The sequence below is a fragment of the Parasteatoda tepidariorum genome, chromosome 9, assembly GCF_982258835.1.
Source record: "Parasteatoda tepidariorum strain Cologne lab strain chromosome 9, Ptep-v5.0, whole genome shotgun sequence".
Lineage (NCBI taxonomy): Eukaryota > Metazoa > Arthropoda > Arachnida > Araneae > Theridiidae > Parasteatoda > Parasteatoda tepidariorum.
In genome coordinates this window covers 6,899,069-6,913,260 of record NC_141763.1, presented here as the reverse complement: position 1 = coordinate 6,913,260, position 14,192 = coordinate 6,899,069, and the positions used below count along the sequence as shown (strand labels likewise).

At 34.2% G+C, this 14,192-nt stretch overlaps 1 protein-coding gene across 1 annotated transcript; it reads left to right on the top strand.

Annotated features, from left to right (window-relative positions):
• The first annotated feature begins 2,302 nt into the window (after positions 1-2,302).
• Positions 2,303-13,256, top strand: LOC107457131 (uncharacterized). Its single transcript, XM_016075208.4, has 5 exons — positions 2,303-2,459; positions 9,633-9,774; positions 9,858-9,903; positions 11,079-11,165; positions 13,029-13,256. Exons 1-5 carry the CDS (start codon positions 2,346-2,348, stop codon positions 13,126-13,128), a joined length of 489 nt encoding a protein of 162 aa, XP_015930694.1. The 5' UTR covers positions 2,303-2,345; the 3' UTR covers positions 13,129-13,256.
• Positions 13,257-14,192: the final 936 nt, after the last annotated feature.

Genomic DNA, 14,192 nt, shown 5'->3' with positions numbered 1-14,192 from the left:
CCCTCCCTTCGATTTTCCCCCATACAGTACTTTATGATCTATACATCTTCCGAGTTTTTATCGCGATCATCGTTTAATTTTTTGAAAATTTGATCATTACACAAAATTTTTTTACAAGTGACTTTTAACACCTGTTTCTTAAAATATCGTCACAGAAAAACTGATTACAAGTGCTTTTTTACATTTGTTTCCTTGAAATCTCTTTACAAATTATTTTTCTTCTTTACAAGTACTGTCCCTTGGCCAAATTATTAGACGCAATTCTATGTAAAATATTCTATGTAAAATTTTAATTATCAGGTGATAGTCTATACAGTTTTATTGTTTTTACACCAACTGTTTGCGTTTGTTTACGCTCCTGTATCAATGGGTTAACATTGTAATGCAATACGTTAAAAATAAATACAAATAGGAAGTATATACAAAATATCCCGAATAAAAACCCATTACATATGTTATATGTTTAAATATAAGAGTATTGTATGTAAACTCTTCCAAATCGTGTAAATATTAAGAAATTAATGTGCGCTTAATAATTCGATCTGATAATTATAATTCAAGAGATTTTTCATATACTTCCTATTTGTATTTACTAATAACGTATTGCATTACAATGTTAATCAATCGGCCGGGATAGCCTGGTCGGTAGGGCGCTGGGCCCATATCCAAGAGATCGTCGGTTCGATCCTCGCCGGCCGAAGACTCCCCGTGTAGTAAATGGTGACTGATGCACGTTAAATCTGTCGAGTCTCAAAGTCCTCCATGTTCCCACAACAAATCAATACCTCTGGGGGTACTGATCCAGGAGTTTCCTTGTCTTCTGGATTGGTTCAAAATTACAAGGCTACGGAGTTGAACGTAAGTAGTCGTAAACCCATGAAATTGGGTCGGCTGTTCAACGACGGTTATAAAATAAAATGTTAATCAATCAAATAAGGCCTGGGTAGCCTGGTTGGTAGGGCACTGGACCCGTGTCCAAGAGTTCGTAGGTTTGATCCCCGCCGGCCAAAGACTCACAGTGCAGTAAATGATGACTGATGCACGTTAAATCTGTCGAGTCGCAAAGTCCTCCATCAATACCTTTGGGGGTACTAATCCAGAAGTTTCCTTGTCTTCCGGATTGATTTAAAATTGCAAGGCTAAGGAGTTGAACATTAGTAGTCGTAAACCCAAAATTGGGTCGGCTATTCAACGACGGATAAAATGTTAATCAATTGATACAAGAACATAAACAGGTGTAAACTGGTTTCAGCCGTCTAAAAACAATAAGGCTGTATAGTATCACCCTGATAATTAAGTAATTGATATATATATATATATATATATATATATATATATATATATATATATATATATATATATATATGTTTGTATGTTTAAGTCGGACCTCTGTTTAACGAAGTAGTTAAATCCCGATACAAAAGTTCGTTATACGGAAAATTCGTTAAATAGAAAATCATATTTTGAAATATTTAAACAACACAAAACAGGTTTGAAATTCATAAACCCTAGACATAATTAAAATTGAAATTTATATACACCTTTATCTTGTAAACTAGTGTCTAATATTTATTTTATAAATCTTAACCATAAAAGAAATCTGTATGGAAAGCAAGAATAGAGCAAAACATTATCCAGTACATGCTGCACACATTTTCAACTAAAAAAAAGTTAAATTTATGTTTAAAATTATATCTGCATTTATTAAAAAAGTAATTTTAAACATACATTACCACATGCGTTCTTAAGTTTAATAGTTGCTGATAAAATCCGTTAATTTGTCTAAGTTTTTCGTTTGAAATGCAAACTTCGAAATTCTATTCAAGGTCATTTCACCCCATTAAATGCCATTAACAAGTTTAAAATATTCTGAAATATTTTGGGAAATAGGGACAGTGGATCTCATAGCGAAGTTCGCTAAATAGAAAATTCAATTCCCTCTTTGGAAGTTACTTTACATAGAAATTTCCAAAATGTTCTTGGTTCCTCGAAAAAAATTGCAAAATAGAGAAATTCGCAAAACGCAAGTTCGTTATATGGAAGTCCAATATATATATCGTTGTCGTCAATAAGAGTATGGCGTTTTACTAAACGATTTAGAGGTATTTCTCCATTAACTTTCCTTATTTTTTTAAATTTAATAACAGTTCATTTATTAGTGTCTTATTCTTCCCCGCTTACGAGAGAATTTTTTGGTAGAAAACTATATCTCAATGCTACATAATGATAACAAAATTATTAACTTTCTGAAAGCTCATTTAATAAGTAAAACCCGTTTCCTTGGCAACCATTGTTTGGTTTGAGAAACATTCTCTCGGAACATTCTCATCTAGTTGTTCGAAAGCATGCCAGTGAGGCGAAGGTATATTCCTCCGGCAGACGAGGATGTACCCTTTGGGGGCAAAGTGGTGTTAGCGAAGAAAAAAAAGCCAGAAAGTTGGTTTTATACATTTTTAGAGGTAAGAAGGTATTTTGTTGAATCTTAAAAGACTTCCAAGATTGTTATTTATTCGCAACAAGCTAGAATTAATCGGAGCTACATGTGCTAAGAACAAAAACTAAAATTTCATGACTTTTTTTTAAAAAATTTTGTTTGAATCGGGGTCGAAACAAAATATTTTTATGGGGTAAACATACATGACACTGACCTAGTTACTTATCTTAAAAATTTGATTGCAGTTTTTAGAAAAAAGTTGAGAGCTTCAAAATATTTGTGTCAGAAAATAGTTAGAAATTTCAAAGAGTAATTTGAAATTTGTTTTAAAAATATTTTTGCCCTTTTTTTTTACCCTATTTTTGCCCGAAAATAGGGCGGTTTGCATGATATCAGCATCTGTTAATTGAATCTAGAAAATGTTTTATTCTACGCACAAGAATTCTATTTATGTTATGTTATTTTATCTGTCGTTGAACAGCCAAACCAATTTTGGGTTTACGACTACCAATATTCAACTCCGTAGCCTTGTAATTTTGAATCAATTCAGAAGACAAGGAAACTCCTGTATCAGTACTCCCAGAGGTATTATGGGAACAAGGAGGACTTTGCGACTCGACAGATTTAACATGCATCAGTCACCATTTTACTTCACGGGGAGTCTTCGGTCGGCCAGGATCGAATCTAAAACTCCTGGACATGGGCCCAATGCCCTACCAACTAGGCTATCCCGGCCTTATGTTATGATTCCTATCTGTTTATGAATAAAAAATATTGAATTCCCGAAAAGCGATATTATTTTTTTATTAAAGGAAAATGTCTGTTAAATAATCCTTCAAACTGTAAAAAATTTTGGATTTCCTCACATTAATTTTATTAATTTCGACTTAACCCGAAGATATATCATATAAAATAAAGTTTTTAATCTCATAAATTGAGTAGATTCCCGATTTTCCGAATTGATGTGGGCCTACACCAACTTAAAAGATTCAGTTAAAGAAAAAAATTATAAATAAAATAAATCGCTCAAATTTAAATGCATATATTTTAAAAATACAAAAATTATTTCTACCACATCAAATTCACATTGTTATTATGGAGAAAAATCTTTATTTGTTTCTGATGCAATATTTCACCATTTTTTTTTTTAAAGAAGTCGTTTCTTTTTGTTTTTCAATTGATTGCCTTTTAGTCCACTGTATTTGAGATTCGTCCTGCAGTGAACTGATCGTAAAGACACGGTTCCCAGTAGAACACCGGAGTCAGTGTGCGGGATGGTGACCACTTGGTTTAGTCTGCGTAGGGACCGAGGGTAAGCGGTATCGATTCTAACTAAATTGTTCTATTGTAAAGTGCTCGACTTCGCGCGTAGATCCTCGGGCTACCGAAGCGGGGGTTACATCTTCTCTGCAGAGGATCAACATTGCGGTGGTATGTCTGTGGATCATCCTCAGGGATGTTTCAACAGACAGTCGCCAATAGCCCATTGTGTAGCTCTAGAAAGACGCAAATAAACTACAAAAACTACAAAATACATTTTCATGATTTAGTTACTTTTAATTTGGGGCTAAAAATATCACTTTTTCTTTTGTTTTTAATGAGTCAACAAAACAACCGGTTTGAAAAACCAAATAAAGCATGGTTTCGAAGAAAAAAAGAGAAACTAAACTATTTATGAATTATCTTACGTTAAGTGTATGTTACGTGGGTGAACACTTTGATCAGTCTACGTAGGGGCCGAGGGTGCGCGGTATTAGTCCTCGTTAAACTGTTCTACCGTAAAGTGCACGACTTCGTGTGCAGGTCGTCGGACTACCAAAGCAGGGGAGTCATCCCTTCTGCAGAGGATCAAAATTGCGATGGTCAGACAGTCGTCAATAGCCCATTGTGCAGCTCTAGTGCGACGTCAATAAAGTACCTACCTATCTGTATGGGAGATTCGCATTGTGTTTTTAATATACATACATATATATATATATATATATATATATATATATATATATATATATATATATATATATATATATATATATATATATATATATATATATATATATATGTAATACAAAAATTAAATACTTTTGTATTAATAAAAGCATTAAAACTTCATTCCTTTTCATAAAATATCTTTAGTAAAGGATAAGGGTAGAAATTCTATTTTGGGACTTCAAGGCTAAAAACATGCCAATGAATAATAATTAGATTTATACTTTAAAAGAAAAGTTATTTTAAGATCTTTCACTTCCATATAATGAAAGATTAAACGATTTGCTTTGAGTAATAAATAAATTTGATGAGGCGTAAGAATACAAAAAAGATATATGACTGGACTTTTTACTCTTTTTAATCATCCTATATAACGCAGGACCTAATGTTTGTGCGTGGCTTTTTGTTGTTTATCATGCTAAAATAAAATCCGTCAGCTTAGACGGGATATGTGTTCCCCCTCTCCCGCTTTGGAGAGGGGTTAAACTGCTGTTTCACCATCGCAACTTAATAAAAGAAGATTATGCACAATTTGGACTTCATCATCATGCTTCTTTCACCTAATTAACTAAAAAATATCGGTGTGGATACACCGCATATTATATATATATATATATATATATATATATATATATATATATATATATATATATATATATATATATATATATATATATATATATATATATATATATATATATATATATATATATATATATATATATATATATATATATATATATATATGTATAAAATAATGAGAAAATATGGAAAATAATAAAAAATGACAAGAGACGAAAAATTATTAAAATTAGTTTTTAAAAACATATGAAAAAATATTTTTTATTAATGTAAAAATCCGGAAAGCAAAATAAAGAAAAGATATAGTCTCTGCATCAGCTCACACGATTATATCCGCAAAAAGGAGTGCTTTCTGATATTGTATCAATAAAGCCAAAGCGAAATACATCAATACAATAGTGTGAGGAGCACTCAAAAAAATTGAAACGAAAGTAGAACACATTAAGTAAAAAAATATATATGAAATAAAACATATAAAGCAAAAAAACAGGAAATAAAATGCAAATAAATTACAGGACAAAACACGAAAGGAAATCTAGATAGTGAAGAGCGAATTAAAATGAATTTACTCGTACCAGAATACTTTCAAAAAATAATTTTTCTTCTCTTGTCATTATTTTTTATTATTTTCCATATTTTCTCAATATTTTAACTTATTTTATGAGTTCTATATACTACTTCAAGCTTATGCGCAGTTAATAAAACTCATTAATTATTTAATATATATATATATATATATATATATATATATATATATACATGTAAAATCCTTGAAATGTTTGATTATTTGATAGCTTGGCAAATTGGTTCTCGGAAATTGAAGTTTAACAGTAATAATAGCCATTTCAAGTCTTTATTTGTTATTCTTGGGTCTGTGAAGCATGGCATTTCGTACCAAGTTAACAGTTAATAATTCTCGAAATAATTATCTAATGTTATATATTTTTATTCCATTCCTGTGCATTCTTCTACACACCTTCGTATAATCTAAATTTTATAGTTTTTATGTTAAGTTAAGCACTCGCAACTGCATCGATCCTAATTTTTTTCTTCTTTTTTTTAACAGAGAGAGAAGGATGGAAAATAACTGCAAAATATACCATTTCTGAATTCTTCATAAGCCGTGTAAATTTAAATTACAAAAGCCAAAATTTGAATGAAATCCGTTAACTAGATATTGAGAAATAAAAAAACTCTGTTTTTTTTAATAAAAATTAAATAGTTATTAAATTCCATTCCTCAAAGAATAAGACTTAATAATGTAATGAAATATACTATTATTGTACAATGAATAAAAATGAGAGGAAAATCGATCCAAACGTTTATTTTGTAGTGTCATGGCGACCACACATACTTGATAATAATTTTTCCACGGAGCATGATTGTTATAGTTGGTGGCAATTATTTGCATTTTCTGTTCTGGAACGCATTCAGTTTATTCGAAATTCAAATGGGTTTAAGAAAAAAAAAAAGAAAGAAAGAAAGTGGAAACGAATTATTTCACTGCATGCAAAAACGTGAAGATTTGTCCAAAATGGCTTCGGTTATATTAAACTGTTTTAAGAAAATGAAAAAGATGATTACTGTTACAAAATACTTCGATCTTTCATATGATCAGTGGCAAATTCTTCAGTAGTGGATGGGCGTCCCGCAGTGGACTGATCTTTAAGACACGGTTCCCAGCAAATCACCGAAGTCAAGCATCACTGGTTGCTGTCAGTGTGCGGGTGGGTGGCCGCGTGGTCTGAGTAGGGACCGACGGTGCGCGGTACGGATCCTCGTTAAACTGTTCTACCGTAAAGTGCTCGACTTCGCATGCAGGCTATCGAAGCGGGGGTGCCATATCCGCTGCAGAGGATCAAAATTGTGATGGCATGTCTTCGGATCATCTTTAGGGATGTTTCCCAGACCGTCGCCAATAGCCCATTGTGCAGCTCGAGTGCGACGTAAATGAACTACAACAAGTTCAATGGATGGGCTTTCAAAACTACCAAATCTAGTATATCGGTGCTGTGGTGTTCGATTTATAGGAAATCTGGATTGTACTATATTAAATTTTTCAATGAATATCAGGAAGGGGGCCGGGATAGCCTGGTAGGTAAAGCACTGAGGTCGTTGGTTCGATCCACGTCGGCTGAAGACCCTGTGTGATAATGACTGATGCACATTAAATCTGTCACCAAGTCGTCCATATTCCCATAACAAATCAATACCTCTAGGGCAGTGTTTCCCAAAGTGTTGTATGCGTACCCCCAGGGATACGGGAACAGTTTAGCGGGGGTACGCGTTCTTATGCGAAATATTTTGCAACAAACGAAATTTTCAAAAACTTTTATTTAAAAACAAAGCTAGCCATGAAAATTTACGATTACGTATTTTTCTTTTGGCTATTTTTTGCAGAGTTAAAAGTTAATAATGAGTGGCGTCAACAGCCAGTTGTGATTTGTAACTTTTGTGCAATTTTTTTATAGTAAAAAATGCATTCATTTTTTTTATTAGTGGTACACAGGGTTACGAAAAATTTAGAAAGGGTACACAATAGTCATAAGTTTGGGAAAGACTGCTCTAGGGGTACTGGAGTTTCCTTGTCTTCTGGATTTGTTCAAAATGACAAGCCTACGGAGCTGAAGTCGCAAATCAAAAAGTAGGTCAGCTATTCAATGACTGATATAAAGAAGAAATCTCAGGATGGGTCGTGATGGCTGAGGGGATAGCCTTCCAATGTAAATGAACCATAACAACAAATCTACTGTCTTTTATCGGTACCACGGAAGAAATTGAACACCCTGGAGTAAGATGAACGCAACTTCAAGAGGGTGCCGTGTGGTGTATAAAATAAATAAATAATATATTGGAAAAACTGAAGTTTTTAATCACCAAAATTATTTGCATGTTAGATTGTGATTTATTTCATAGTATTTAAAACACTTAAAATTTAATTTTTTTTAATGCTCTATTACAATTTATTCATTTGTATTACTTTTTTCTTTCCAAAAAACAAAGACCAAGAAAATTTATACTTTTTTTTCAAAGGAAAGTAACGGTGCATGAGGTCGCAAGTTAACAGGCCACAGCAGGGATAGTCGAGTCCATCCCTGCTGTTGTTGCAGTTCATTTACGTACAGCACAATGGGCTATGGGCGACGGTCTGGGAGACATCCCTGAGGATGATCCGAAGACATGCCATCACAATTTTGATCCTCTGCAGAGGGGATGACCCCCCCCCCCCGATCCAGTAGTCCGACGATCTGGGCGTGAAGTCGAGCACTTTACGGTAGAACAGTTTAACGAGCACCCATACCGCACACCCTCGGTACCTTCGTAGACTGATCCAAGTGGTCACCCGCCGGCACACTGACCTCAGCCAGTGCTACTTGAGCCGGGTCTTAACGATCAGTCCACTGCGGGACCATGCTTATATATTCATATGTCATAAAAGATTATATTGGTTAAAAAATATTACTTTTAATAGATATATTCGATTTGTTGTTGTTAATTTACGTCGCACTAGAGCTTCACAATGGGGTATTGGCGACGGTCTGGGAGACATCCCTGAGGATGATCCAAAGACATGCCATCACAATTTTGATCCTCTGCAGAGGGATGGCACCCCCGCTTCGGTAGCCCAACGACCTGCACTTTACGGTAGAACAGTTTAACGAGGACGCATACCCTCGATACCTTCGTAGACTGATCCAAGAGGTCACCCGCCGGCACACTGACCTCAGCCAGTGCTACTTGAGCCGGGTCTTAACGATCAGTCCACTGCGGGACCATGCTTATATATTCATATGTCATAAAAGATTATATTGGTTAAAAAATATTACTTTTAATAGATATATTCGATTTGTTGTTGTTAATTTACGTCGCACTAGAGCTTCACAATGGGGTATTGGCGACGGTCTGGGAGACATCCCTGAGGATGATCCAAAGACATGCCATTACAATTTTGATCCTCTGCAGAGGGATGGCACCCCCGCTTCGGTAGCCCAACGACCTGCACTTTACGGTAGAACAGCTTAACGAGGACGCATACCCTCGATACCTTCGTAGACTGATCCAAGTGGTCACCCGCCGGCACACTGACCTCAGCCAGTGCTACTTGAGCCGGGTCTTAACGATCAGTCCACTGCGGGACCATGCTTATATATTCATATGTCATAAAAGATTATATTGGTTAAAAAATATTACTTTTAATAGATATATTCGATTTGTTGTTGTCAATATACGTCGCACTAGAGCTTCACAATGGGGTATTGGCGACGGTCTGGGAGACATCCCTGAGGATGATCCGAAGACATGCCATCACAATTTTGATCCTCTGCAGAGTGATGGCACCCCCGCTTCGGTAGCCCAACGACCTGCACTTTACGGTAGAACAGTTTAACGAGGACCCATACCGCATACCCTCGGACCCTACGCAAGCTGATCCAAGTGGTCACCCACCCGCACACTGACCACAGTCACTGTCGCTTGACTTCGGTGATCTGCTGGGAACCGCAACCGCGGACCGCACATCACTTGCTGGTAGGTTGCAGATTGTACACATATTGTGGCTATCTGGACACTGAAAGTTTTATATAGAATTGAATGATAGGATTAATATATTTCTCCCCCTCTTATTTTGAAGCTGACGGCATTTTCGTTTGTGTTGGCACTTCTGTACTTCTCGTACTTCCACTTTGACTACCTCCACTTCCACGTCACTCACCTGTACGCTCACATTGGACACTCCCCCGCACAGCACGCCATCGCCCACAAATACCTCAATGGTAAATACTCTCTCTCTCTCTTATTCATTCATATAGTATATATTCATTCATATATCATTTATAGATTCATTGTACTACTATAGGTAAAGGTGTGGAGCGAAATCATACAGCAGCAATGGACTGGTTTAGGTAAGCTCTTTACCTCTGCACATTAACCCGTTAAAGTGCGTAATGGTAGTGTATCTAACACTACAAAATCACTACTACAATTCACTAGTATAAAACTCGATTCTATGTAGGGGTACCTTTTCATAGATGACGATTGACATGGTAGATAATACTCTCCCCACATTGGTGACCCGGACGTGATGCCTACCTTGGCAGAAACTCCCACTTCGACATGAACATGCCTGTCTTGGCGGTAACGCCTACTACGATGGAGGGTGCAGATTTAACAGTTGACTTGCTACTTGTGACTTATTAAACTTATACCATGAAAAGAAAAACGTAATTTTGCAGGAAATCGCATTTGGCAACAAAAGCTTTTTTTGAACATAATAAGTTTCAAGCAATTTTCTAAGTTGTTTTTGTACTTTTTCAAAGAAAGTTCTCATTGTACTTTTTCAATATTTAATATTTAAAAGCATTTTTAGTAATGCGCTATAAGACATGTAAACTTGATTCTATGGTGGGGTACCTTTTCATAGATAAAGGTTGACATTGTCGATAACAACTCTCCCCACATTGGTGACCCGGAAGTGATGTGAAAATGTCTACCTTGACAGAAACTCCCACTGAACACGCCTACTTCGATGAATTGTCCACATGGAACAGTCGGCTTGCTACTTGTGACTGCGACATTATCCACCTTCTCACGCTGTTGCTACTCACTCTTGATCACACACAACCTATACACTCGACTGCTAAAGGCAACACAGGAGCGACCACGACCGTGAACTGAATACAACTCTCACGATCAGCACTCAAAAAGTACGGTGATCGTAATACAGCTCTCCCGACTTCTCACAAAACAGCAATGAATCAACTAGTGATATCCGTTCATCGAATTCTATCACAAATATAATTATGGTGGGGGAGTACTGTAGTGTATCTACCACTACAAGTATACAAATCCAATTAACTAGTATATAAGACATGTAAATTCGATTCTATAGTGGGGTACCTTTTCATAGATGAAGGTTTACATAGTCGATAACAATTCTCCACACAGAGACTTCCATTATTGCAGGATATGTGCGTGGACATGTTTATTACTATTACAGGCTACCACTGCATTATGTTAAATTTATCCATAGAAAGACTACATTGTTATAGGTTTGAAATAAAGGGATTTTTGTTTTCAGAAAAGCAGCTGACCAGGGTCATCCTCATTCGGCATACAATTTAGCCGTAGCTCACATGCAAGGATTTGACACAGATGTCAAGAAAGGGTAAGGATATTCAGTTTTGCCTCAAATCTTAACAAATACTTTTATTATGAATTCTGTTATACGCAGTAAAAAGTTCACCACTGATGCAAACTATTTTTCTATTTAAAAGAAAACCAACTCTATCATAACTTTTTTTTTCATTGAGTTTTTAAAAAATCAGATGGCTAAACAACAATCAACGTTGCACGCCTATTTGTATTAAAAATGACATTTTGCTCTTTGCAAAAACATTTCTTAAAAACACACTAGGAATTATTATTAAGGAGGGCTAGATGTGTTATTTCATCGTTAAAATAGTAATGTTGTGCATGCTTCTTATATATGTACCATTGTGTAAAAGTTTAGTTTTCTGCATTTAAGAAAATAAGCACAAATTATTATCTATATAAAAACATATATTATTCTGCTCACATTTAGTAAGGGATAGACAAATATTCGATAGCCAAACAGCAACATTTAAAAATAAATAAATTATATATCTATAAACAGGGTGTCCCAATTCGACCGCATAAACTCTGCACAGCTAGATTCCTCGTTGGGAGTACATAAAAACTTCAAAAAAAGAAGCGTTCCAGTACGATCCATAGTTTACTAGAAAAATACGAAAAACGAAGTAAGACGTCACTGCCGGTGCAAGAAAAAAACACTTTATTGAACATATCAACAGCAGTATACTATGCACAATTTAAAGCAGATGTTCAAAGTGTCCGCCGTGCATGTCGAGGCAGGGTTGAGCATGCCGTGGAATGTCCAATTAAGTGTTTTTTTTTCTTGCACCGGCAGTGACGTCATACTTTGTTTTTCGTATCGCAAACTATGAATCGTACAGGAAAGCTTCTTTTTTTGTACTTTTTATGTACTTCCAATGAGGAATCTAGCTGTGCAGAGTTTATGCGGTCATTTTGGGACATCCTGTATATATAAAAGTGACAACAAAAGAATAAAGACTGTTAAAAACGCTATATTAACATGCTTCACTTTAGCTAAACAGAAAAACAAGCACAAATGAAACCAAAAAAAAAAAAAGTTCTCAATTTTTAAATTATAAAGTGTTGGGAAAACGATGAAATTGACTTTCCTGAATATAGCATGAAAAGGGAAAAAAAATCAGCATTACAAACCTTATTCTTTCAGTTCAGTATAAAATAATCTAGTTTCAATTCTCAGGGTTGCCACTCAAATCTGGAAAAAAAATTCCCTGTGTTTTCCCAGTACATGTTATATGCAATATATTAAGAGGAAACAACAATTACTGTGCTCTTGTGTCAGCTATATTGGGCTAACTATATTTATTACTTTTAATTGCCGGAAAAACAGCTGAACATACTTAAATAATGCTACAGTAAATGAAATAGTTTAATATAGCTGAAATATCATGGTTAAATATTCCATAGATTACGCTTTGAGTGGTCACCATTTTTTAAAATACAAAAATTAAAAAACAAAATTCCCTGTATTTTCTCAGTTTGTAAAGAAAAAATCAAAATTTCCTGCATTTTCTTTGTTATTTTAGGTGATTTTTAAATTCCCTGTATTTTCCAGGTTTTCCCTGAGGAGTGGCAACCCTGATTCTTCAATTTTTATCTTTTCCGTGTGTCTTTCAGAACATAAATTAACAAGTCTTAGAACTTAATAAATAAGTGTAAAAAGTATTTCCAATAATGTTTAGTATAAATTACGATTTGAGATTATTCTTTGTCAAATCTTTTAAAATTTCCCTCCAAAAAAAATTTAGTAAATTTTCCAAATAATTTTTTTTATCAAATATTCGGCCAACTGAATATTTGACAAAAGGGCCGAATACTCGTTACATGCCTACTAACATTAAAATTTCTCTAATCCAGTGTTTGTGGTGTATTGCAGGGAAGCCCATGACCTCATCAAATATGCAGCTGATAATGGCGTGCCAGAAGCGCATGACATCTTCCGCAGAATCTGCAGTAAAGGGCATTGCAAGCACTGACAACACGAAGAGAAAATTTGTTTTTAATGATTATGCCATCTCTTGGAAAAAAATAAATTAGTCATTTAAGTTGTATTTTTGAATGTTGACTGAAAAATAGGTACAACAAAATTAGCTGTACCATCATTGTTTTAAAAATAAATAATTAAATGAATTAATTGAATGATGGATTCTTTTTAAAGTGACACAAGGGGTGCTATACCAAGCTTCAATGAGAAAAACTTATCCAAGAAAAATATATATTTAACCGCTTTTTCACCAATTTTTTTAAAGAAAAAAAAATGAAAAAAAAAAATTAACTTTTATTTTATTTCAATCATAAATACAAGGAACTAAAACAAACCTAATACACAAGTTCTAAGTTGAAATTTAAATTTTTTTATGTGTAAAAAATAGTTAATTTACCATTAGTTTACTATCCCGAATTATCTCGGATGAATGAAAAAAAATCAATATTAGTCCTTGTATGTGTTCACATCGTTACAATCTGAAATATCACCTGCATTATTTTCACTTTCGCTTGCGAAAGCCATTTTCTTACTCTTTTTTTTCCTATGTAAATTCATCAACCGTCATAAATACAATTGTACAAAACATGTCTGCAGTCCCATAAATACCAAAACTAAAGTATAGAGAAAACATGGAAAAATTACAGGACAATGGAAAAAGAAAAATAATAATAAAAAAATTCTATTTTATATTTTATTCTGTTTTTCCTTCATATTTCCTTTTCTGCTCTTACATGATATTTTTACTTAAAGTGTTATATTTTATTTGTTGTAAATTTTTTGTAAAATTTTTTTCGAGTGCTCTTCACAGTATTGTATTGATATATTTCACTCCGGCTATATTGATACAATTTTAGAAAGCACTCCTTTTTTGCAGATATAATCGCGTGAGCTGATAAGAAGATTATATCTTGTATTTTCCTGATTTTTATAAATTTTTTTCTCCTTTTTCGGAATTTTTTTTCTAGGGTTTTTATTATATTTATTATTATTATTGTTTTTCTCTATTTTAATTGTCCTGTAATTTTTCCAAGTTTTCTCTACATTTTGAATGTA

Bases quoted from the DNA above. Each gene is read 5' to 3' on its own strand.
- LOC107457131 (XM_016075208.4), top strand. From the start codon at position 2,346: ATGCCAGTGAGGCGAAGGTATATTCCTCCGGCAGACGAGGATGTACCC. The intron at 9,904-11,078 runs GTAAGCTCTTTA...TTTTGTTTTCAG, and splicing joins GCAGCAATGGACTGGTTTAG to AAAAGCAGCTGACCAGGGTC. The intron at 11,166-13,028 runs GTAAGGATATTC...GGTGTATTGCAG, and splicing joins GACACAGATGTCAAGAAAGG to GGAAGCCCATGACCTCATCA.